Here is a 25776-nt window from a genome sequence, read left to right as displayed (position 1 = left end):
GTAAAATACGAAGTTCCTTATCTTCATCCAAAACACTGATGGTCACAAGTTTTAATAGTCTGGCTCCCTAGGATTCTCTTGATTATAGTAAAACCGTAAGGCAGCCGAAAGAAATACTACTTGGATATTTCGCAGCTAATGGATAAATATTCAGCTTTTATATTCCATTTGCCATCTATGTCAAAAATAAGAGAAGATAAATAACACAGAAGACAATGATAAGATGAAATAGATAAAATAAACAACACGAGAATAACGCAGGAAGTCTTCTCAGACCACAACAAGAGGGACTCTAGAGTAGCCTACAGACTGAGGCGGGTCACGGGTAAACTCCTCCTACAAATAACTTAGCGGGGTTATTTTTCCTGGTAGGCGTGAGGGAGAGAGAGATGCTGGATTGGGTAGGAGGGAAGGAGGGAGAGAGATTGGCTGAATGGGAGAGAGGGTGGGAGAGTGTGTCCAGTTCGGATTTCTAGTTACACACACACTACAGCACAAGTAATGTCTGACAGAACATATCAGAGGATACTATTGGATTCTGTGAAGTGGAGTGGGCGTGTGTTGGTGTTAAGTGGGTTGGCTGTGTTTATGCTGTACACGCTGTGGCCAGAGAGTTCAGTGACGCCACACCAGGCCACGTCAAGGCTTCCATACATCATGCCTAGGGCCAGACCGTCCTGCCGAGCCATGTTCACTGTCGACAAGGGCAGTCCCGATGCCTACTGGGATTCTGGTAAGTTTTTCAGCACAGTTCTCCTTGATATCTGTCTATGTCTATATCTATATCTATATTTATCCATCTATCTATAGTTAACTAGATATAATATATATACTCGTATATACATAAAATGTGTGTGTGTGTGTGTGTGTGTGTGTGTGTGTGTGTGTATGTGAACATTTTTCATCTCGTGTCATAACAACTTGTGTCTGAAAACAAACTTCATATGCTTATATTAAGCTCTGAAATTAGCGAGTGAAGCTATATAAACGCTGTGCTTCAGGGAATAAAGTAAAAAATTGCTCTTTTATAATACAGTAGTAAATCCTTGTTTAATTTGTGCTTTTTACTTTTTTCCCCTAATATGTCCCCAGTAAATTACAGAATATTGTCTACCAAAGTTTTAGTACTACTTATAAAGTTGCATTGCTAGTTTCACCCAATTAAGAATACTGGTTGTATGGAAAAGAAAGTTATGGTTTTTTGGAGCACATTGTTGAGTTTTACTGATGAGTGTCTTGGTGTGGTGTAGATGATCGATACGAAGGACTGAGCCAGGAGTTGGAGCCGCTGCTGGATGCCGTGGAGGTGGGGGACATGACCGAAGCCAGCAGGTCAGCCATCCTCGCCTACCCACACACTCGCCTCACACTCATGCACGGAGCCCTACCCTACCTGCCCTGTAAAGTGAGATCTATTGTATCGTAGTATAGTGTAGTTAGAATGATCTAGTTTGAGGGACGGCTTTGCATAGTTTCGATGGTCAAGAGGTGACTAGAGGCTCTCATACATGTAAGCCGTCAAGAAAAATGGGTTGGTCATCTACACGAGCATTGAGGTAGTCTGTCTTCTGGTCCATACAAATCGCTGGGGGAAAAATACAATTGGCTGTTTTAATGCCATTATTCTGATGATATATATGTTTTTTTTTTTATATCAGTCTTGCTACGTTCAGACCCTTTTTATTTAGCTTAGGGAAGGAATCAGGTTACAAAGTGGCTTATGGAGTTATCTATAACCCCCTCACAACAAATGCTTTCTCCAACGCTAACAAAATCGGCTGAAGATAGGAAAGAAAAACTAAAAGAAAAAATGAAGACAAAGCCATCGCATGGAAGTGGCTAATACTGAATAGTTTTAACAGAGAGAGAGAGAGAGAGAGAGAGAGAGAGAGAGAGAGAGAGAGAGAGAGAGAGAGAGAGAGAAACTGGGCGTTAGATAGTAGTAAGTAAGAATTGATGTCATCATCTTGCTTTGTAAAATAGCGTTAGTTGCAGTGCGAGTCATCTAATTTTTACGTCAATATTGGTAATAGCTGTTTGAAAGTGTCACTTATTACCTTGATTTATCTTCCTGACTCAAACGCGACGTAATGAGTAATGAGGTTTATGCATTACAAACGCTGCTACAAGCAGCCAGCAACTGGACAAGGGTACACACAGACGATGGATATCAGACAAACTATGAGGAGTAGTAGATTGCCCATAAATATTCGGAAATAAATAAATGAGGCCATAAAGCGTATATGATACTTTCATACACCAATCTATTAAGCACTGAGCATGAGTGTAACATTATGGCGTCCTTTATCCCGATGGGCGTAACTTTGGGATAAATTATTCGGACTGATCGGTTAATGGATAATTTTTGGGAAACTGTTAGTCTCATGAGGTGGAAAAAGATCTCATGAGAAGCTACGCATCATCAGGTATACAGTACGGTACCTTCAAACGTCAGAGGTTCTGAACTATTAAAGTGAATATTTCGACCCATCAGGTTCCTGTTTATTAATTTAACAAGGTCTCATGAAGTTCTGACGTTGATTCTGACCGAAACTGCAATTGAGCCGAGAGGAGAGGTGTAACGAAATCATAAACACAGGTGCGGGAGTATGGTGCCGCTGAGGTGGGTGAGTGCACCTGGGCCAGGACAACTCGCGGCGCCTCCACCTGGATCACCTTCGTGGGGGACTCGAATCAGAGGCAGAAGATCCACTCCTTCATCGCCTTCCTGCCCCACCATCTTGATTATACCTTCTACCTTGGCAAGAAAGAGGTGATTTTTGAAATGCTTTTGCGTCCTCAGCTGATACTTTGACATAGGTATTTAACGATTCATCAATGGAAAGTAAAGAAGATAGTCCTTGAAAGAAAGTTGAAAACGTCAAGTTTTGCTATGGCTTGTTGAATGGATCTTGACTCTGATTTTCTTTTGTTCAGCGGTCTTTGGATATGATAATTTCATCACGCCTCAGCTCTTGGTTCAGTCTTTTTCATAAAAAATTATGAACAAAGAATAATATATTTTACAATATTTAGTAAGCCTGACAGTATAAACAGATTTCGGACTAATTTTGCGTTATCCGATGACTATCCTTTCACCAGGTCAACCTCACCGAGTTCACCAAGACGGTGGCTCACCACGATCGTCGACCACCAACGTTTGACATCATCGGGCGACGACCCTCTAGCACCACCACTTCTCCCCGATCCCTTCACCCTGCCATCCCACCCTACCTCCATCCCACCACCCCACCACGCCCCCCTCACCCCACCTCTCACGACACTCAGTCCGGTCGATATCATCACACTTTCCTTAATGGGAAAAAAGTAAATGACACCAATTACAGCATGTATGTGCTTCAGGATCCTGTTGATCCTGATAGGGAAGACGGAAATGCAACTTCTGCCAAGCCTCTTCCCAAGTCAAGAGAAAAAAACAAGACAGAAAACCATAAATCACGTAAGAGTGAAAAGTCCGCTTTCGATCAGCCGCTGTACGAAAAAGACGTTCCCTTTAAAGACTACGAGCTTCGAGTGACACTGGTGTGGGCTCCTGCCGGCTCTGAGATGGGCCACCCGACCTCCAGGGCGGGCATAAAGGTCACTAAGCTACTGGACCTGGCCTCGTCGAAGGTAGTGCCAGACGTCATTGTGATAGGTGAGAATTTGGGTAGTATCCTCAACAGTTCAGGAGGCTTTGTAGCATCTGTTCCTTCGTAATTAATTTCTTTATGGGAGGCTATGTAGCACTTCTTCCATAACTATTTGTTTCTGTATATAGGAGGTCCTAAGCACCTCTTCCACAACGATTTATTTCTGTATATAGGAGGCTTGATAACATCTTTTCCTCAGCGTTTTATATCTATATTGAGAATTTTGTATCACCTCTTCTGTATCGATAAAATTATATATTATGATATGTAAATATTCTCCTTGATGTCATATATGCACACTATGTCAACATGAACAAGGCTCAAATAGCATACAAAAGAATATGAAGGTGCGGCATGCAAATTAAACCGGTAGCTAACAGTGCTAGAAAACCTTGCAAGCCAGGAAGCATTTATTCCTTTGCATCAGTAGCTACCACTCTTGCTCTTCAGTAGATTCCTCTTCCTACCTACGAATAGGTACTTTAGGGAATTAAACTGCAGTGAATTCACAAGTACTGCTATTGGATACTGGAGGCTTGAATGATATCTGAATGACTGGATTTACTGCTCATAGTTCTCCCGCTTGATGCTTTCTTCTTTCCTTCATTGGTTTTAATTCCTTCCTCATTAGGATGGTGATGGCAGTGTTTAATGAAATATTAAGCTTTGACAGTGTAGTCATATTTTACATATTTTTCAATCAGGATTTGGTACATGGATGTTGTTGATGCGAGAGAACGACGAAGAGTTGGTACCGTTCAGTGAGCTGGACCTGCTGGCCCGTCCCATCCTGCAGCCTCTCGCCCAACTCGTAAGCAGGACCACAGTTCTATACTGGCCTCAGAGTCGGTGAGTTTGTATTATAAAGGGTCAGCAGACTTAAAAATATATCATCACTTGACAGAGGTTGATATCCTTCTACAGCAATTGCTCTGCACTTGTAACTTATGAAAAATCAGTGAATGAAATCGCATCATATCACCAAGTTAAATCTTGATATGCAAGAGCTTGAAGCAACTGATTTACTGCCATAGCGCATAAGCTCGTGGCAAAACCCTTTTTAAAATTGGTATCTAAAGCCTGAAATCTGTTGCATCTTGGCGATCTTGAATTGTGTAAAAGTTTTTTGCCTGAGAACATACAAAACAATGATTGCATATTTTCTTTCGCTTTCAAGGATGTTATGAGTACCGGACGATGTTGGAATGACTGGGTATGAAAATGCCTTTCAAATTTATTAAACAGTCATCCTGCATCTGTAGCAGAAATTCTGTGTACAATATAAGCAAGATCATAGGAAGCAGCAGTATACTTTCAGATAAGAGAATATTGGTTTACTTATTTTGGAGCCCTGAAATTTACCGAGACACAGCTCAGTACACATCATCACCTCCTCATTGCTCCTTAGATGTTGTTCATTATGAATAGTGGCTCTCAGGTACTTGGTGCTACAGTTGTTATAGCTTCTCTGTAGGTGTGATAGCCATATTATACATACTGGCACGAGTCCAGAGAGGTTACTGGAGTTTTAGCAATAGTTAAATTACACCAAAGGGAGTATAGTGATCGCATTTACCCCTTCTTGGCGATGACGTCTTCTTTGATTTGATCAACTTACAACTAGATAATTTTATTTGACTTAGAAAGGATCTCTTGTAACTCCCCAAACCTCTCTTAAGTTGAATAATATCGTTTGATGGTGGCGAGAATCAAGTAAACAAAGACGTTATCAGATGGGAAGGACTAATTTTCTTGTGCTGGTCTGTGGTGGCCAGTCCGGTCCAATCACTGCTCTCAAACCATTAAACCTACAGCATCCATTTTCACAGGGTACACTCTTCTCGCCCCTTCCACCCCACACGACAATTCTAGTCCCACCCACTTCTTTGTCCCCCACACCTATTTCTTTACCCTCATTATGCTAACTTTATACCTCAGTGGGAGTACTGTGGAATTGGCTGTTACCATTACTGTTTCTCAGGTATAGGTGGTTCACGTACGAGGCTTTAGATGAGGTGTTTGCTGATAAAGAAGGTTGGTGGGACAACTTCTTAATGGTCAACCAGTTCAACGACTCGCTTAACCTTCTTGACTACTGGTTGTGGTATTTGATCAGGTATGTAGCGGAAACGTTTTATTTACAGGAAATGTGTCTACTTAAACTTCATGACAATTGGCTTCTGTATGTGACTGACTAAGTGGCTGAAACATTATATTATATGTGTCTGGCGACCTTCATGTTCAGCAGGTTTATCATGTTTTCCTGAATGCACTTGTAGGCAAATCCACAGGTTAGCGCCTGAGTACACATAAAAAAACCATGGATTATTCATTCTATCTATCTATCTATCTATCTATCTATATATATATATATATATATATACTGTCGCAGGGAAAGTTGTTACGAGTCAACCGTGAATAAATGGACAATGCAAAGCTTTGAACCTAGAGGTCTTACGCATAGTTTTATGAACTAGAGATATGCCAAAGCTTCACTAGAATGACCACTTTTTACGTATATCTGTCTAAAGGAAGAAAATAAAAGAGAGCAACGGACACTGATGCGACTGGTTTGTGATGAAATCGGCATATTTATGAGCATGTCCTCAAGAATTTGGACAAATACCCGTTTAAGGTAGATTTTTTTCGACTTTAACTTGGATATTATCTGTAACTACTGACCTACAAAACGAACAAAATGATAGCTTATTTTAGGCAAAACTTTAAATAAATAAAACCCGGACAAATAGACGGACTGGCAGAAACACACATACAGACAGACAGACAGACAGGCACACACACACACACACACACACACACACACACACACACACACACACACACACACACACACACACACACACACACACACACACAGACAGACACAGACAGACAGACAGACAGACAGACAGACAGACACACACACACACACACACACACACACACACACACACACACACACACACACAGAAAGAGAGAGAGAGAGAGAGAGAGAGAGAGAGAGAGAGAGAGAGAGAGAGAGAGAGAGAGAGAGCATTATCAAACTACATTTCTGGCATAGAAATATACTAGAATGAGACAATATAGTTTCAATACAGTATAGACGAGGTGCTAACTCCACGCCCCCTTCCATTCAGGCGACTCGTACGGTGCTCGTAGCTTTCATTCACTCCATTACAGTATTTTTGGGCCTGGTTGCTGCCTTCTACGACTAATATTTCAGTTACTATTTTGAGCAGAAGACTAAATTGATGCCAATAGATGATAGTACTGATGATGTTGAAGTATTGATGATGATATTGATGATGACAAAGATGATGATGATGATAGAACTGACATTATGGATGGGTGAGCGTGATGATGATGATGATGATGATGATGACACAGGGGTACAGGTGCGTGGTACTGGGACTCCACTCTGCCCCTCAACCTGGCCAACCTGAAGGAGTGTCTGAGGCTCTACCAGGCAGGACTCCATCACCATCCAATATACTATGGTTAGTGTCTGTATGGAATTTCTTAGTCCCCACACCCCCAGGATATTCATTTTTTACTCTACACTTTTCATCTGAATTTTTGCTTCCTACACCCCTAAGACACTGTTTTTTTTTCTTGACGTTTTTCTTCCCATCGATTTTTTATTCCTTCATCCCTGACAATGTTTTTCTTTCTCACTTTATATTCTCTTCCTCTTAGTTTTTGCTTCCCTTTTCTCCCAAGATATTGATTTTTTATTTTGCTTTCTTTCTTTCAAGCAGTTTCTTCGATACAACCCTAAGACATTTTTTTTTTTTTAAACTTTGCAATATTCTTCCTTTGAGTGTTTGCTGTCTACACCCCTAAGACATTATATATTTGCTTAACATTTTTCTTCCTCTGAGTTCTTGCTTTTTTGTATTTTTATGTGAGGTTGCCAAATACTGGTGCCACGAAATTTATCAGATTTTTCTTTAGTATCCGATCCACAAAATTTTACGACTAGTGTGGAAGGTCTTGTGGAAGGTGGCTGGATATTTTATTGTGAATGTGTGACGAGCGGGGCATGAAAACCAAGAACGCAAAACTGTTGACAATGCAGATGGATGGATGAATGGATGAAGGATTTATAAGGATGTATGGAAAACCTGAGAAGGGGAGTGGTGGTTTCGTGGTCAGCACGTCCCAGTCGGAGTGACAGCCTTGCATTGGTTAGATCCAGATGAGGTAACTGGAGGTTCTGCGATCACGTAATGCCGTCAAGGGAAGTAGGCTGGTCATCTACCCTTAGAAATATTTGACTAGGATAGCCTAGTCTTGGGAACCTACACCTTGAATGGGGTTACATAGGATTTATTTATTTATTTATTTTTTTTCAGCTTGGCCGACAACAGTTAACAATACCGCTATGAAATGCAATGTTGTGTGGGTCGTTTGGCTTATGAGGTGCAGCCAAGAGTTTTGAGGGGCTTATCTTCAATGGTTTATTAAGTTCACTGTGAGATTCTATAGTTCCTTAACCCCTTTCCCCGAGGACGCCATTTTCATAATATTTTTGGTACCTCCGCATGATTTCATTCACTGTTTGAAGTGAAGGGATTATATATATATAGCTTTCATAAACCTCTTCAGTACAGTGGCACTCTCTCAAGCTGAATAGAAAAATGGCGGAAAAAAAACGTCATCTGATGGACTAGATTAGGGGCAAAACCCAAAAGTATAACAAGCCATTAAAAACGTAATAAATCTTTAAGGCTTCCCTATCATGTTTACCTCCACAGACCGTTGGTGGAACTGCTTCGACGTGCACCATGCCTCCTACGAGACCAACAGTGTGGAGATTCAGATGCTGCTCAACCTGCTGTGTAACAAAGACATGGACGTGCAGAGAGAGTACTGCTGCTCGGGAGACTAGTCTTATCCAACTGCTTTTTTTTTGTTTCGCATATATTTCATAAGCAGTGTATGTACAATGTTAGAGTATTATAGGTAGTTTTTAACCAGTCTTGATTTGATCGTACCAGCGACTGCAGCTTTACTGATGAACTGAAGATTGCATCTGATAACAGTTGCATGTCTCTTTATGCTATTTTTGTCTCCCCGAGATACCTCTCGTATCGATGGAAAAAGAATAAGTTCATCATCGTCAGCAACGATATAAACTTCAATATAAACTTCAATGGGAGCCAAGATCAGAGAAGAAAGGAAGCCTCCGGTACAAGCCTCTTCCCCCACCCCCGATTTGTATACCAGATGATGTATATAGTAAGGCTGCATGCAACACAAATGCTGGGCGGCGGGGCATCGTCTCATCCTGCCTGATTAAAAGTGGACGTTTCCATTCACTGACTCCATCCATTTTTGTCACGCGTTACGACAGGCAGGATATGTATGGTTATTCTCGTCTAATCAAGGCCAGAAAGCTGTAAATAAAAATAAATAAGGCAGCTTTGTATTTTATTAATGCCAGCATGTAGTCGAGGTGATATTCAGATACCAGTGTGAATCTTGTTGTATAAGAAAGTGTCTTTAACGATGTTATATATATATATATATATATATATATATATATATATATATATATATATATATATATATATATATATATATGATCATATCTATATCTATCTATCAATTACATATACGATCATATTTATATCTATCTATCAATAAGTCTATCAATCTACTCATAAAGGCATTAATCATATGAAATTCGAAAACGACTAAAACCAACTGAATTTCCTGGTATACGCTGCTCTCGCGATAATACTGCAACTTTTCCTGCTTGACATGCAGGCAGGAAAGTGACTGTGGTAGACTTAGATATGCAGAGTGAGATGCTAACAAATCCATGCCAATTTGTAATCATGTACAGCCGACGCTTAGGCAGACAGGTGGTGAAGAGCATTGGTGTAGCGTTGTTCAGTGTTGTGGTGTTGGTGTTGTTGGTGTATAAGAATTACAGGCAGGCCCCACTCTTCCCTGACGTTGAGCTTCAGTCGCCCGCCAACACCGTCCCACCATCACGCTGCCGGGCTATGTTTACGGTGGAGAAAGACCGTCCTGGAGTGAGATGGGGCAGAGGTTAGTCATTTCTCTCCACACACACACACACACACACACACACACACACACACATTATTATTAGCTGATGATACACTGAAAGTACTTTACGGCCCAGAGAACCTCTCCTAAACTGCATAGAGGGGCAGGAGCGGATCCGGGAAATCGGGAACGGGGAGGCGCTATTTTTAGGATCAACGGACGGGAAAGGGGGATGGGGAGCAGGTGAGAGGATAAAAATTCCCAATCAACGGGCCTACATTTATAGTCTACATAAACTGTCTTCAACGTTCAGTTTTCAAAGATAATAATATGAGGTAATAGTTCTCACTGTGCAGGTCTCGGCCCCCGGTGTATACAACAAAAATAGGAAATTCAAATAAGCCACGCAAGGGCACAAGAAAACATTAACGACAGGAACTGCGAGCCAAGTGGCTCAGACCAAACGTCTCCGAGGCTCAACTTAAAACTCTACCGTGGAACACAAGTGACAACCCAAAGCATATCCCAAGTCCCACGACTACACCCGCCACCCCGTACTCAAGGGAAGACAACACAGCCCAACTACCGGGTACAAAAGGAATAAGCGAGGCATGTCTGCTCTCTCCAACGTTGGCTAGGGAAGTGGGTGTCCAAGGACGTGCGAATCGCGATCCTGTCCTTCCACCTGGGAAGAGAGGCGCGTTGCCAGCATTGCAAAACAAACAATATTATCCTTAGCCCCCTCAAGGGAAAGGAGTATGACTAAACTTAAGGTAATGTTAAGGCAACGTGAACTAAAAGAGTTTCTTGTGAAATAAGTAAGCAAAGCAACATAAATAATAATGCAAGAACATACATTATAATGGCAACACATCTCCCGCCTCTGCCTCTCCCATCAGACGCTGATCACGCTACAGGCCAGCTGGCTACAACAAATAATTAGGCTACTTCACATTTTACTATACAGTATTCAATAAAGACATTCCCGTGCAAAACAAACAAAATCAGCCTCAGGAAATAAAAAACTCGTGGACATACAGCTTAGACATAAAAGGTCTCAAGGGCACGAGCCTACGTGAGTGATGTAATAATTATGTCCAGCGTTCGAGGGGTACTGATAACTTAAGTGAGGGGTACTGATAACTTAAGTGCACATTTTCTTATTCTCGTATTTTCATCCTAAATATCTGCAAGCTGCCAATCTTATCTGAGCAGCCAAACAGAGGGACTCGCGCCGGGTGCCCCCGCCCTTCGCTGAATCCGCGCCTGAGGTGTCTGAAGTTAGCCTTAAAAAATAAATAAATAAATAAAGAAAGAAATGAAAGGAAAATCATGGGTCTGAAGTCGTTGAAGAATCTAGCTGCCACAGACGCCAAGGAAATGAACCATGAGTTGAAGTGTTTGCTGAAGAGTGTGGAAGCAGCAGTGACAGAGTGTAAGAAATTGTTAATGTAGTGAAGGTGGTAAAAAAGAAACCAAAACGACTTCTGATAAAGGTAGGCCTCAATAGAGACATTCTTATCCTGCAGATCTAGACGCACACACACACACACACACACACACACACACACACACGCGTGTGTGTGTGTGTGTGTGTGTGTGTGTGTGTGTGTGTGTGTGTGTGTGTGTGTGTGTGTGTATGTGTAACCCTCAGGTTATTGATATCTAACGTGTCCTGCAAATTGGCCTTGAAACCGATTGATATAGCTTATTGGTTTATTCTTGCTGGTACCAGATTAGGTTATTCCATACCTGTATAGGGTAGATTTCTCGAACTTCAGATAAACATAGATTCAAGAAACCACTTTCAACGTGGGAGCCCTTTCCCTAGATAAAACAATTCGGTGGGTACCAGAATATAGCAAACAGGACATCACCCAAATCCAAGAGGTTAAGGTGCTCAATGTATCCGGACCTACATTGTCTGATGCATTAAGTTGAGCCTTGAGTTGATTCCCACAGACTCCGGGTACGAGGAACTGAGCGGTGAGCTGAAGGATCTGCTGGCAAGTGTGGAGGTAGGGGACATGTCAGCCCTCAGCACACCCTCCATCCTAGCCTCACCCGCCACACGCTTGGACCTCATGCACGGAGCCCTGCCATATCTGCCGTGTAAGGTGAGATAGACTTCATTAATCCCTTACTGATTTTTGTAAATGGGTAATTATCGTTCTTCATTTCTACTCTCTCTCTCTCTCTCTCTCTCTCTCTCTCTCTCTCATGATATAGTACTAGAGATATTGTTTGGTGTAACAGAACACAGGTGAAACATTAGGTCTTATCTTAGTAGGTGGTGCTACCTCCTCAACCTGCTATGAGAACTGAGCTCAGATTTTACGAACCTCATAAATTATCTTTCCATAACTAGTAACCTATGTCTCATTTTCTAAAACTGTTGTCAGATACTAATACAAAACAGTTCCTTCATCATATTCATAAACTCAGGTATGTCTTTGTTTTAAAAAGTATCATAAAATGCAAAAAGTAGTGCCTGCAACACTGTACATTACCTAACTAGCTATATATATATTTTTTACTCCAACTTGGCCTAAAATTGCCCTCTCTCCATCTTGAATGCCGAGTTGTAGCAATATATTTCACCAGAATACGATCCTAGTCTCGGAGAAGTGCTATGGAAAGGATGCAGAGTTGTGGAATCGTCTTATTCTTGCTCCGAGATTCGTGAAATAAGCTGCAAATGGACAAAAACCTGAGCCATGTTATGGTAAAAGGGCTACAATGATCCTGTACCTGGCGAAGTGGGAGTAAAAGGTTAGGTTTTGATAGTACTGTATAGTGTGAGAATGTGTATGTGTCTCCGGTGTAGGTGTATGGATTCAGCGCTTGGGAGATGAGTAAGCACATTATTAGTCTGCTGTGTATTATGAGTGTATTATAAGTGTACGGGTGTTTTATGAGTATTATGTGTATTAGAGAGGTATTACAAATAAATTATGAGTTTGTATTTCCAGTGTAGCTGTTTGGGATCAGCCCTTGGGATATGGGTGAGTGCGTTATGAGTGTATTGTGAGTGTTTTATGAGTGTATGATGTATACATAAGTGCAATATGAGTGTATATTTCCGGTGCAGGTGCGGAGGTTCAGTACTGGGGAGTTGGGTGAGTGCACCTCGGCCAGGGCAGCTCGCGGCGCCTCCACCTGGATCACCCTTGTGGGGGACTCCAATCAGAGGCAAAAGATTCATTCCTTCATCGCCTTCCTCCCGAAACACCTTAATTATACCTATTACCTGGGCAGAAAAGAGGTGAGTATCTGATCGTCAACTGCATAATTGTTGTTGGCCCTCCAAAATACTGACTAGCATACTGATTCAAGAGTTATGCCTTACTGACCTTTGGAATTGACCGATACTTTTAGAAAACAACTACTCATATCTATCATTGCTGTATAGTGAGTAACAATATATCTCGTCCAGTTACCAGCTATACTCTAACCCTCTCTCTCAGCTATTCTTGGTGTGTACGTACTGGAGTGTTAGGCAAATATTGTGTAGCTGTGAATCATATGAACTCTGCTACTTGTAATGACACTGTGTTTTGTCTATTATTTTTGACCAAGAATGTTTTGATTTGGCATAACAATGGACACTGTGCTATCAGGTGAGCCTGGCGGAGTTCACTGAGGGAGTGGCTCTTCACGAACGTCGACCACCAACATTCGACATCATTGGGAGGCGACCCTTTGACTCCACCACCCCACCTCTTTCCCCTCACCCTGACACTCCACCTTACCTCTCCCGCTCCACCATTCCACCCAACACCCCTCACACTGACACTCCTACCCGACCCTCTAACGCCGGCAACGAGCTTCACTCCACCGTTCACACCGGCCAGTATCATCACACTTTCGTTCAGGGACAAAAAATGGCTGACAGTGAGTATTATCTGTATGTTCTGCACGAGAAAAATAGTAGTGTCAGAGAGGGAGCAGAAAATTCACCCGCTACCTATCCCGCTACTATTATGCAACCAGATCCATTTCCCCAAACCAGCCAATCTTTTCCCACTCTAAATCAACAAATCATCCAAAAATCCGTCTCAACTCTAAACCGGAGGAGTAAATTAAGCCACTACGATTCACACCACCTCGATGAGGATGAGGACGACTCCTTGAAGCCCTTACTGGAAGACTCCCTCCCTGATAAGACGTACGAGCTTCGGGTGACGCTGGTGTGGGCACCCAGCGGATCGGAACTTGAGCATCCCACGCCCAGGTCAGGAAAGAAAGTGACCAAATGGCAGGACCTGGCTTCTGCTGCTGTGGTGCCCGACGTCATAGTGATAGGTGAGTCAATGGGCAGTATTCTAGGTTTCGGGAAGTGGGCGCTACTGACTTGAGATAATAAAGAATAATGAAGACGCTGCTTTAGTCAATATCTTAAAAGAGAACTGGCAGGAATTTGATCATGCCGACTCGTAAGCGCTGGTGGTATTATATTGTGGGACAATTTTAGTGTGAGTATCAATATGATGTGATTCATGATGCATTAAATGTCTAATTCTTCCATCAGAATTGGGGAAGTGGATGCTGATGATAATGTATTTTCGATTCAGGTGATTTTTGCCGTATTAAATATCTTATGATTCTGGTCTAGGTCTCGGTATGTGGATGCTGATTCTAGTTTGACCCTGGTATACAGTAGTGTGAATCTCTATGTACGATAAGTCAACGATTCTAGCCAAAGTTCAGGAAGTGGATACTGATGATAGTGTGATTCTAGTATGTGATTCTGGTATAATGTGTTTCTGGATGTATGAAATGTCAAATGACTCACCTTTCAGGTTTTGGGAAGTGGATGCTGCTGATGCGGGAGCACGACGAGGAGCTGGTTCCCTTCACGGAGCTGGACTACCTCTCCCGTCCCCTCATCCATCCCCTCACCACCCTCGCCAGCAGAACCACGGTGCTCTTCTGGGCGCAAAGTCGGTGAGGTGGAGTTTTTTATTCATGCAAGACGATGGCGTATCTATCAGAGCAATCAGGGCCCGGACACAAAAACAAATTTATGATCAATCTTGTCGTGTGATCTGTGTTCCCAGGAAAGACAAGGAGAAGGCAGAATCTTTCCTCATCTTTCTATCTTCCTCTATAAACAGACCCTAGTTACCAGAGGAAGATTATTTTGATTTAACAAGAAAGATACTGTAAGGAAAGTGCAGATTTTCCCCATGTCTCTCGTACGTCCGGCAAAATTAAGCCTCAGTTACCACGGGACATTGATTATAAGTTTGTTTATCTCTGTCCATACCTCCACTAGACTTTTTTTTTTTTTTTAATCCAGCCAAGGATAACCTCTAGATGTTGAAGGGTTAATGATGGCTGTATGAGAGTTTTGTTTTTCATTTTGTTTTAATTAGGTTTGTGTGTGGACGATTTTTTTTTCTAATCAAGCCATCAATGGACGATTTTCAATCAACCAAATGAGGACCATTAACTGAGAAACGGTTAATGAAGGCTGTATCTGACCCCAGCGTACGGCGTCAGACCATAGATGGAATACAGAGAGACAAATTATAATTAGTAGGCGATACGTACGGCGAGTTGGTTAGAAATTAAAATTTGCAATGAGGAATCTATTATTCAATAGCCAGGCGCCATATTCCAGTAAGGGGTGGCTGTTTGACTTTGAGTTATAGTTGTTTTACCTGGAGGGGCACGAACCCTTCGCCAACCAACGTGTTGACAAGTAGGGAACACGTATGTTTTGGCCGTATGGTTACCCAGCGTTGTACAAAGTTTCCTGCCTTACAGGACACCATTAGGTACAGGAAACCATTAGGCTTGTCACTCAGTGTAAAGTTATCTGAGAAGGAAAGAAGGATAATGAAAAGTGACAGGAAAGATAGGAGAAATAGGAAGAGGAGAGGAGAGACACATAAAAAGAATGAAAGAGTGAAGGAAGATGTAGGCAGCACTACACCAAGTAAGCGGATTATGGTCGCCACCACCTACCACTGCAATGACGAATGCTGAACATTTGCAGGTATTTTAGCTGTCTTTTCCTTCGTAACTACACACAAGCTGTCTCTCTCTCTCTATTTCTCTGTCTTGTATTTAACCTCTCTCACTCTTTCCTTCCCAGCTACCGATGGGCCACGACTGAGGGAAGAGGCGAGAGATCGAGAGACCCACGTGACTGGTGGAAACATCTCCTCTATCTCGATCAGTTCAATAGCTCCGTATCCCTACTGGACTCATGGCTGTGGAGTATAGTGAGGTAAGTAATGATGATGATGATGATAGAAGTGATGATGATAATGATGATGATAGAAGTGATGATGATAATGATGATGATGATGATGATGATGATGAGAGAGGTGATGTTGATGATGATGATGATACACAGGGGTACCGGTGCGTGGTACTGGGATTCCACTTTGCCTCTGAATCTGGCCAACCTGAGGGAGTGTCAGAGGCTCAGCCAAGCGGGACTTCAGCACTACACGCTCTATAACGGTGAGAGAGAGAGAGAGAGAGAGAGAGAGAGAGAGAGAGAGAGAGAGAGAGAGAGAGAGAGAGAGAGAGAGAGAGAGAGAGAGTATATTTACAGTGATATACCAATAAATTCTTGTAATATTATAGTAGATTGTTCTCTTTACGATATAATCCTCCTTCGCTTATGGAAAAATTATGCTAATTTCATGGTACTAATTAAATACATAATTTCTCACGATATTTCCCCATTTCCAAACCACAGACTTATGGTGGGGCTGCCAGGACCCTCACCACTCCTCGTACGAGACCAACCACGCCGAGATACAGATGCTGTTTAACTTTCTGTGCAACCGTGATCTCAAGGTTGATAAGGAGTATTGCTGCTCCGGTGACTAGGTGTGGTTTGTGGATGTAAAGACACTGATGATTCTCCTTTTACTTCCCTGTTTTCTTGTGTCTGGATTCTACTGCATATAACTGTGATGAAGATGATGACAAGGACGACAGAAAGCAATAAAAATAATTTGTTTCCATGGTACTGGGATTTATTGTTATTATCCATTTCAGAAAGGCACCAGGATCTCTCTCTCTCCCTCTCTCTACAGTGTCTGTGTGTGTGTGTGTGTGTGTGTGTGTGTGTGAGCGTGGATTTTCCCTGTAGACACAAAGGGTAATAAAAACACACCCCTTCCTCTAAAAAAAGAAAAAAAAATATAATCTCTCTTTTCCTTGTCCCGTCTGAGCTTTCTCAGTGTATATCCAGGGGTCATGCTTAGTCATGGCTACCAGTCGAAGGGTTAATCGAGAGAAGTGTTATGCCTCTGACTGCGTGATCCCTCTCAGCTGAACTAAATCATCTGTTGAAAGTACCTAAGTAACTACGGCAGTGAAGGAATGAATCGAGTTAGATTCTTATAATTGGCAGGTATTTTTTCTTTGTCTTCAGCAAAATCGTCTGCCGTGGCCTCAATAAAATGCTTATGTGTGTCTATAAGAGTGACATTGTTGGAATAAGTGGCTTCCAAGAACTCTACATCGATATTATTAGCTTTCTTGAAACCAGGCAGGACGTTTTTGAATTCGGACGTAATGAAGTGAAATAAAAATCACTTTCTTTCGCAGCAGGAGAAAAGGTTACATCCTCCTCCTTCTCTCTAAATGAAAGACGGCGTTGAACATCAGTCACCACAACATTTCTCCGTAAGAAGGACAGCGCTAGATGAAACTCCCCCTGGAAATGCACGAAAATTAAGTTCTTCGGAAGTAGATTTTTTTTTTTGAGATTTCGACATTACGAATTAATATGTTGAAATAGTATGTCCTCGATTTTGGCTATAAGAAGACTGCCTGTTAATCAGACCGCCCCCAAAACTATGAGACAAAATGAGTTCCCCTGCGGTTAGAGAAATGTTACGGCACATTCCCTACGCCTGTGTGAAGTGTGTTTGTGTGCTGGTAGTGACGGTGATGGTGCTGTTGACGTCACACTTAAGACAGGATGGGTTAAGGGCACGTCACAGGGCCACGTCACCGCACAGGGCCACGTCAAGACCGCCACACCGCCCCTCTAGCCCAAGCTGCCGCGCAATGTTTACTGTTGACAAGGCGAACCAAGAAAATGCAGGTAAGAGCCGATAATAACAACGACAATGACAATAATGATAATAATAATAATAATAATAATAATAATAATAATAATAATAATAATAATAATAAAAATCAGACAACATAAAATATTCAGGTGAAGAAGGCACAAACTTCTCAGGTATGCATATGTAAAGAACAACGTAGGCCCCAGTATGCTGCACTGATGTTATAGGTGACAGGTATGGCAGTGATGAATATAATACTGACACTGATATACTGGTGTGGCAAAATTAATAAAAAATATATGCTAGAGTGGTAAAAGTATAACGTATTTTACGGTGACCCGTAATATGCCGACGTGATAGAGATGAGGCAAAGGTTAAAAAGAACATAGTTTTGACACTGATGAATTTGTGCTGCATATGTTAATTAAAGGACCTGATTCACGAGTGTGATAAAAGTGAAGTTTAGCATTATAACCCCTAATAAACTTTCACGAAACAGATATATTGTACGAAGGATTAAGCCAAGAGTTAGAGCCACTGCTGAAAGCCGTGAACGTCGGGGACACAGCCACCACCAACCTGTCATCCATCCTTGCCTACCCTGCCACTCGCCTCTCGCTCATGCACGGCGCCCTGCCCTACCTGCCCTGTAAGGTAGGTTACACTGCACTACCTCCATATTATATTGTAATTTTTCCAGACGTTAGGTTATGTGCAAAAATGAACATTCATATGACATATTTAAGCAAAAACAGTCGGTCAATTTAATATCTGAACACAGTATACTTGCGTGTTATTGGAGTTCTTTCACATTAACGTGGCTCATATTTTTATCCCTGTTCCAGTTTCTTTCATGTAGCTCATTGACAGAAAAATGGAGTTCTATGGTTTTACATCCTTTCTCGAAGCACTTCCAAGTAACTAGAATTCTCTTCTAGTGTTCATCAACTGCTACAACTTAGCATTCAAGACGGAGAGAAGGCAAATTTAAGCCAAGTTACTGTGAAAAAAAAAAATGTTGGAGATAGAAAGACTTTGCTGGTAAGATTGTCAATTCTAAAAACAAGACAAGGCAGTCATTACTCTTTACTCTTTATCGTGTGTGGGTATGCTAGGATCTACAGTGTTAAGAACACGCCAAGTCATATCATGTGGCTAACTCCTGACATTTTTCTTCATATGTAGGAAATGCTTTGTGATTAAAGAGCAAGCAGATATTCCAAAAAAATGAAAAAGAAAAAGAAAACAACGACAGAAAAACTCCGAGAATGCATGATACAGTTCACGATACACAAGTTAATAAATGCTTTGCATCTTCAAGCCCAATGACTTATTATCTTTTTATTATGGTTATATTCAGATATTTTTGTTAATCTTAAGTGAGACTTTTCGAAATGGGGAGTTAGCTATAGCATTAAGGAATCCCTTCAGTCCAGCAAACCTTTCATAAACTGAATAAGATCGTCTTAAGACAGAGAGAAGAAACAAAACTAATTCGTCATCTGAGTGAAGGGGTTGATGTGAATGTGGATGTTAACTGAAAGTGTCATCAAAAGCTAGAGTATCTGGTGCAGGAGTGGGGATTCAGCGCTTGGGAGGTGTGCGAGTGTATTATGAGTGAATGAGTGCATTGTGAGTGTATTAAATGTGTATATAGAGTGTATTACATATTTCTGAGGGCATTATGAGCTCCTATCTCCGGTGCAGGTGCGGGGGTTCAGCGCTTGGGAGGTGGGTAAGTGCACTACTGCCAGGTCAGCTGTCGGTTCCTCCACTTGGATAACTTTTGTGGGGGACTCGAATCAGAGGCAAAAAATTCATTCCTTCATCACCTTCCTCCCCAAACATCTGAATTATACATATTACCTTGGTGATGTTGAGGTAAGAACACATCATCAATCGCCATCATCATCTCCATCATCATCGTCGTCATTATCTTCATCTACAAACTTAGCATCACTACCTATCACCAACATCATCTTCACTGATCATCCATTTCATAGTCATCTCTTACTGTCATCATCATATTCAAGGAGTTAAAGTGTCTCTGTTGCTGTGAATGGACCAATAGATTATCTCAAAATAGTGAAGGATTAAAAACATTTCCACTGACACAAGAGAGATAGAAAGTCTGACGTATAATTTCTAGGTAACTAAAGAGGAGTTCATCAAGGAAGCAGTCTACCACAGGCACCGACCTCCGACCTTTGACATCATCGGCCGTCGACCCTCCAATGCCACTTCTTCACATCTCGACCTGACCCTTCCTCATGATCCAGGCACTCATACCAGGACCAGGTTAGCACAGCACATCCCTCGGTATGATTCTTAGCTCATTCAATACGGCGATGGTATTATTAAGTACACTTTTGCTATTGCCTGAAGAGTACATTTAGCCTAGGAGAGCCCCGTCCAATGCCACCACCATCATCTTATACTTAAACCTGGCCCTCTCTCACGACACTGGCACTTACTGTAAGACCAGAGTCAAGTTAGCACGGGACCTCTCCAGTATTTTTCTTAACTTCTTCGATACAGTGGTCTTATTTTATAGTTTCTTCGTAGGTTACGTGACAATTTTTATTCGGTTTGAGACATTCCCTTCAGTGCCACTGCTACCAGCTCTACCACTACTTCACACCTCAATCTGGGTCTCTGTCACCACCGTAACTGTGTCATTCATCCCGTACCCACAGTCTGGTTAGCATGGCATCCCTATACAATTACTTAATATTGTCAGTATGATGACGTTTTTTATTTTAGGTTATTCTTGCCTTTACCAGGCGATTTCATTCAATTTAAAAGGCTTCCCTACAGTGCCACCACCACCACCACCACCTAACACTTCAACCTGGCCTTCGCTACCTTTCTGGTGTTCTCCTATGGGGCGCAGTCAAATCAACCTATCTCGGCTCTTAACCTCGTTCATCAGGAGGATATATCTTTTTAGTACATTTTTGACACTACCTCTCGTTTCTTAACCTCGTTCATCAGGAGGATATATATTTTTAGCATATTTTTGACACTACCTAAGATTTTAGTACCCTTACTAAACTCTTCACCACGACGACGTTATCAAACCCCTTCACGACGATGACCAACTACCACCAGACAAGTTTTACCCGACTTAAGGGGTACCTCGCTTAGGGAATGGGTTAGAAGCATTCTTACAGTATCAATCACTGCAAAACGAGGACTTTGTTAATGATTGGGGTCGAATTATTTTTATTTGCGGGAACTGGGCCGCTCTCATAAGTTAAATAATAAGTTGTGGTTACATGAAATTCTGTGAGGCTTAGTTATGCGGTAGGAATGAATCTCCTTGGTAACAGTCAAGCTGTCCCTTCAGTCTGACCACATCTACAGTACTTATCAAATGAGCTGAAAAAAGTTGAGAGTCTTTATCAGATGAGAGTAATTGCACCGCAGTACCAAACAAGTTTATTCAGCTTAGAGGCATTTTTGCACAGTATATGTGTTAGAAACTATATTTAGTTCTGCTGTCCTATGTCGTCTATTGTTTGCTTCATTCCAGTGACCGCCCGACAGATTCATTTAACTACGGGTACATATTTCATAGCGCAGAGGCTGATGGCCAGAAGGCACCCAGCTCTAAATACTACAGATACCTACTCCGGGAGGCGGCTGATGATCACACAGAGGGAACAAAGGTCAAAGGAAATGAATCATTTCCCACAACCGATAGAAACGTGCTTCAGGATACAAATGGCAGTTATAAGGTAAAAGGAACTGAAGCATTTTCGAATCCTAAAAGACATGAGCTTAAGGAAGCAATTAGTAATCAAAAAAAGGGAAAAAGGGAATCTGCGTTTAGGGCTCTTCATAATTCTAAGCTGAGATACAAGGCTGCCACAAATTACAGAGACCAAAGTGAACACGAAGAAGCAATTTACAAGCCCTTAAAGCAAAGTGATGTCCAGCTACGAGGCTACCAGCACAGTCCTAAACTAAGAAACAAAGATGCCACCAATCACAGAGATCAGCGGAAAAACGCCAGCAATGACAGACACCAGAGTACAAACGATATCTATTCCAAGCCCTTAATGGAAAACGATGGTCGGCTACGAGATTACGAGCTACGAGTGACGTTGGTGTGGGCTCCAGGGGGTTCAGAGATGGCTCACCCCGTAGCCAGGGAGGGGAAGAGGGTCACCAAACTGCTGGAACTGGCCTCGATGGAAACTGTACCTGATGTTATCGTCATAGGTATGTTTGGGTGTCGTATTCATTGTTTCCTTAGTTATTTCCTAATACCTTTTCCTTTGCGGTTTTTTCTGAACGCTGCACCTTAGTAGTCGTTGTATGTTGGTCGAAATCTGTGTTGCTTGGGGATGCCTTAGCACATCTGCTTTAGCGGCTGTGTTGTATTTCACACCTCAACATTTCTTGCAGGTTATGTTATTTATAGCGCTTTCGATGTACTCATAATGCCTAAACTATACTGTAGGTTATCATAGCTGAATATGATCGTCTGGAGGGTGGGTGTGGTGAAAAATTAAATCCAGTCTACAGAAGTCATCCACAATGCCTGTTAAACCTAGGTATTTTAATCTGATGAATGTCTGACGATGCCATTCATTACATATAGGGTGTCCCAGGAAATTTTTGAGAAACTTGAAGAGGTATTTCTTGGATTAATTTAAAACAAAAAGTAGTATATCGTCTTGAATCCACATCTCAGCCGCAACGGAGCAATAATTACTGATGACGTTTTGGGTGAAAATGGTTTCCCTCAATATTACCCATAAGGTCGTAAGTAATTCAAACTCCGTAACAATTGAGAATTGGGCCAATGTTCAAAATAAATAGCATTATAACAAGATTTGCCCGTGAATCAAGCCCTGAAGTTTCTCAAAGCCCCCGAATCACCTTGTATAGCCTTTATGAATGGGTCTGTCTCCTTGCATTCCTATAACCCCTTTGCTCAGGCTTTGGCATATGGCTGCTGATGATGCGAGAACACGATGAGGAGTTGGTGCCCTTCACTGAGATGGACCTGCTCACTCGTCCTCTCCTCCAGCCCCTCAGCACACTCGCCAGTAGGACCACGGTTCTCTTGTGGCCGCAAAGTCGGTACGTCGTCCAACAAATGATCATATGTTCAAAATGATTTTCAAAACATATATCAGCACAATGACCTCAGTGTCGGCTAAGTATACGGTATTAGGATTGATCTGTGCTTGACGAAAGGATGAGTTACCTACAGATGTGCTGGATATTATCTTTTTGTAGGAGAAATGGCACTGAAGGTCAATCCATTATAATCGGAAGTGTCTCTCCCACTGCCTACGATTTTACCTTTCAGTGCTTATTATTTGTTTTTTGTAATGTACCTTTCTAGAGGTATTAGAAAACGTTTTATTGCTTTCTTAAATGAATCTGTGTGTGTGTGTGTGTGTGTGTGTGTGTGTGTGTGTGTGTGTGTGTGTGTGTGTGCGAAGGGAAGGGGGAGGCGGAGGTGGCTTGACAGTCCATTTAAATTTGCTGTTCTTCATTTTCCTGCCATGCTTTTATTACTCCTCTGATTACTTGTAGGAAAGATTTTAGTGCAACATTTCTTAAATTAAATAGATCTAAATATCAGTGTGCAGGCTCAAAGCCTTTTAGCCTTAGCTACTATTCTGCAATATATTTCGTATCTTTATTCCGCCACTTTCCTTCTACTTTTAAATCTATTGCGCCTTTCCAAAGTGGTTCTCTCTATTTTAGGCTCATCCAGGAGACAGGAGATGTGGAATTCTCGCTTCACCCGAGGGAGTCGTGGTGGAGATTTCTTTACAACAACCAGTTCAACGATTCACTCACTTTTCTAGACTTGTGGCTGTGGAAACTAATGAAGTATGGAGCAGTAGTTTTAAAAGTTTTCAGAGTTGTTTATTTCGTCTGTAAGACTTTCCTAAAATGTACGTAGCAGAAGCTTTGTCTTTAGGATCTTGATGTCATGCACCAAACACTCCCAGCAAAGTATGTGATAAAAGATTTTAATGCTTTCAAAATATTTATTCCACATTATGTGAATCCTTCAATTTGTTCTCATTTCGAAGAGTATAGGGAATGTAATTGTCTCCAACCCTCTCATTATACTGTACATTGAATTAAGATGTAGTTTTGACAATAATAAACAAGAAAACTTTTTAACAAGAAAATACCACATCAATACCTTCAATTTTTTTTTTTCCTGTAAACATGTAATTAAATTATAAATGTAGTACAGCCGCGTTCAACACTTCCCCATTACAGTATTACAGGTGAAGACCGAGTCTGACACGATACTCGCCAGGTGGCAGCACAACTACACCCTTCCACAGACGCAGGCGTAATGAAGACTCTTAGCCTTCCCACACTCTTAGATTTGTTTCCTGTAGCAACACCCAGTATAATATTGAATTGACTAGAAAGCACTCAGAGAGAGCATACCTCCGCCAGTACCATTGCAGGATCCGGTTCATGATCCTGGTCCGCCCCCAAATTTAACCAATTCTTTCTTGGCCCATGCCCTCCCCCCTTTCCACAAAATTTCATTGAAAGCTTTTGGAGATATCGTGTGGATAAACAAACAAAAAATTCCTGGATCTGGATCATTATCCAGATCAACACCCAAATCTAATGGACTGTTCCTTGGGCCATACCCCACCCCTCCAAAATATTTCAGCAAAATCCGTTCATAACTTTTTGAGTAATCCTGCTAACAGACAAAAAGACCAACACCGGCAAAAACATAACCTCCTTGGCGGATGTAATTAGCCTACGTTCGACACGGTCGGTGATGGTGTGAATGATGATGATGATGATGATGATGATACTAACACAGGGATACGGGTGCGTGGTACTGGGACTCTACTCTGCCCCTCAACCTGGCCAACCTGAGGGAGTGTCAGAGGCTTAACCAGGCGGGACTCAAACACTACCCCATCTACAAAGGTGAGTGACAGACCGACGCATAGGTGAGCACAGTAACCCTCTACAGCAGCAATATTGGTGCTGATGTTATGAAAAAATGCTGAGATGGTTAGGTCTGTGAGATGAAGCCTGTAGTCTGGGGGCCTGAATGATGAGTGGATGGCTGTATGACGCATTTTGGAGAGCATGCTGATGATAATTCACCCATTCTGTACTTTTTTTTTATCCTTGTTTATGTGTCCTGCCTCACTCCATCTTCAGGTGAGGAAGAGGTTGAAGACAGTGGAATACTATTATTATTATTAATATTGTTATTATTATTATTATTATTATTATTACTATTATTATTATTATTATTATTATTATTATCATTATTATCATCATCATCATCATCATCACCAATACCATCTCAACCAGCACCAGTACGCATAAACTTCCCAAATTCGTGAAATCCTTCTTTCAATTTCATTTCCCTCTGATCAGACCGCTGGTGGAACTGCGCTGACCGCCTCCACACCTCGTACGAGACGATCAGCGTGGAGATCCAGATGCTGCTCAACCTACTGTGCAATGAGTACCTCGAGGCGGGCCAGGAGTACTGCTGCTCTTGAGGAGGAGGGTGGAGAAGCGAAATAGGACTGACCACTTGACTCATATGAATTATTGTTATTATTATTATTATTACTATCATTATTATTATTGTTATCTTATTATTGTTGTTATGTTGATGATGTTTTTCTTAACCGACTGAGTACGAAAGCGCACCGAAATCTCAAGAAAAGTGTCTGGAAATGGCCAAAATGATATAGTAGTACTGTACAGGCTCAACATTTTACCTTTTTGTGTTCTTTGGGTCCTGCCTTCCCATTTACGAGTATGATCAGTGCTGCAGAGGGACGCTTTCACATGGTGGCGATAATACGATCCCGCAGTGGAGATGCCCAGTATTACAAACGTCCCTCACTGCCCTCCCTATACCCAAAGGAGGATGGTGGACAGGGGGGTAAGGGGAACTTTAGCCTGCAGTTCACCGGGTTCACATTAACTTAAGCCTGGAGTTGCGACTATTACAACTACCACCACTACTACTACTACTACTACTACTACTACTATTACTGCTACTGCCATGATAA

At 41.8% G+C, this 25776-nt stretch overlaps 3 protein-coding genes across 3 annotated transcripts; all 3 read left to right on the top strand.

Annotated features, from left to right (window-relative positions):
- Positions 1-501: 501 nt before the first annotated feature.
- On the top strand, positions 502-10972 carry LOC145401112 (uncharacterized). The gene is made up of 10 exons (XM_080273482.1): positions 502-733; positions 1251-1405; positions 2600-2773; positions 3103-3658; positions 4358-4502; positions 5635-5769; positions 7041-7150; positions 8411-8522; positions 9505-9713; positions 10890-10972. The coding sequence occupies exons 1-10, from the start codon at positions 502-504 to the stop codon at positions 10970-10972; spliced, it is 1911 nt and encodes a 636-aa protein (XP_080129608.1).
- A 34-nt stretch (positions 10973-11006) lies between these two features.
- LOC145401111 (uncharacterized) lies at positions 11007-16526 on the top strand. Its single transcript, XM_080273481.1, has 6 exons — positions 11007-11109; positions 11637-11791; positions 12766-12939; positions 13295-13979; positions 14477-14617; positions 16393-16526. The coding sequence occupies exons 1-6, from the start codon at positions 11007-11009 to the stop codon at positions 16524-16526; spliced, it is 1392 nt and encodes a 463-aa protein (XP_080129607.1).
- A 987-nt stretch (positions 16527-17513) lies between these two features.
- On the top strand, positions 17514-25254 carry LOC145401109 (uncharacterized). Its single transcript, XM_080273480.1, has 9 exons — positions 17514-17754; positions 18222-18376; positions 19430-19603; positions 19872-20020; positions 21258-21949; positions 22672-22816; positions 23453-23581; positions 24555-24664; positions 25127-25254. The coding sequence occupies exons 1-9, from the start codon at positions 17514-17516 to the stop codon at positions 25252-25254; spliced, it is 1923 nt and encodes a 640-aa protein (XP_080129606.1).
- Positions 25255-25776: the final 522 nt, after the last annotated feature.

Source organism: Coenobita brevimanus, chromosome 54 (assembly GCF_032717465.1).
Source record: "Coenobita brevimanus isolate Jiangsu-jjx chromosome 54, ASM3271746v2, whole genome shotgun sequence".
In the NCBI taxonomy this organism is placed as follows: Eukaryota; Metazoa; Arthropoda; class Malacostraca; order Decapoda; family Coenobitidae; genus Coenobita; species Coenobita brevimanus.
The sequence above is the reverse complement of the archived record's forward strand: the minus strand, read 5'-3'. Positions and strand labels throughout refer to the sequence as shown.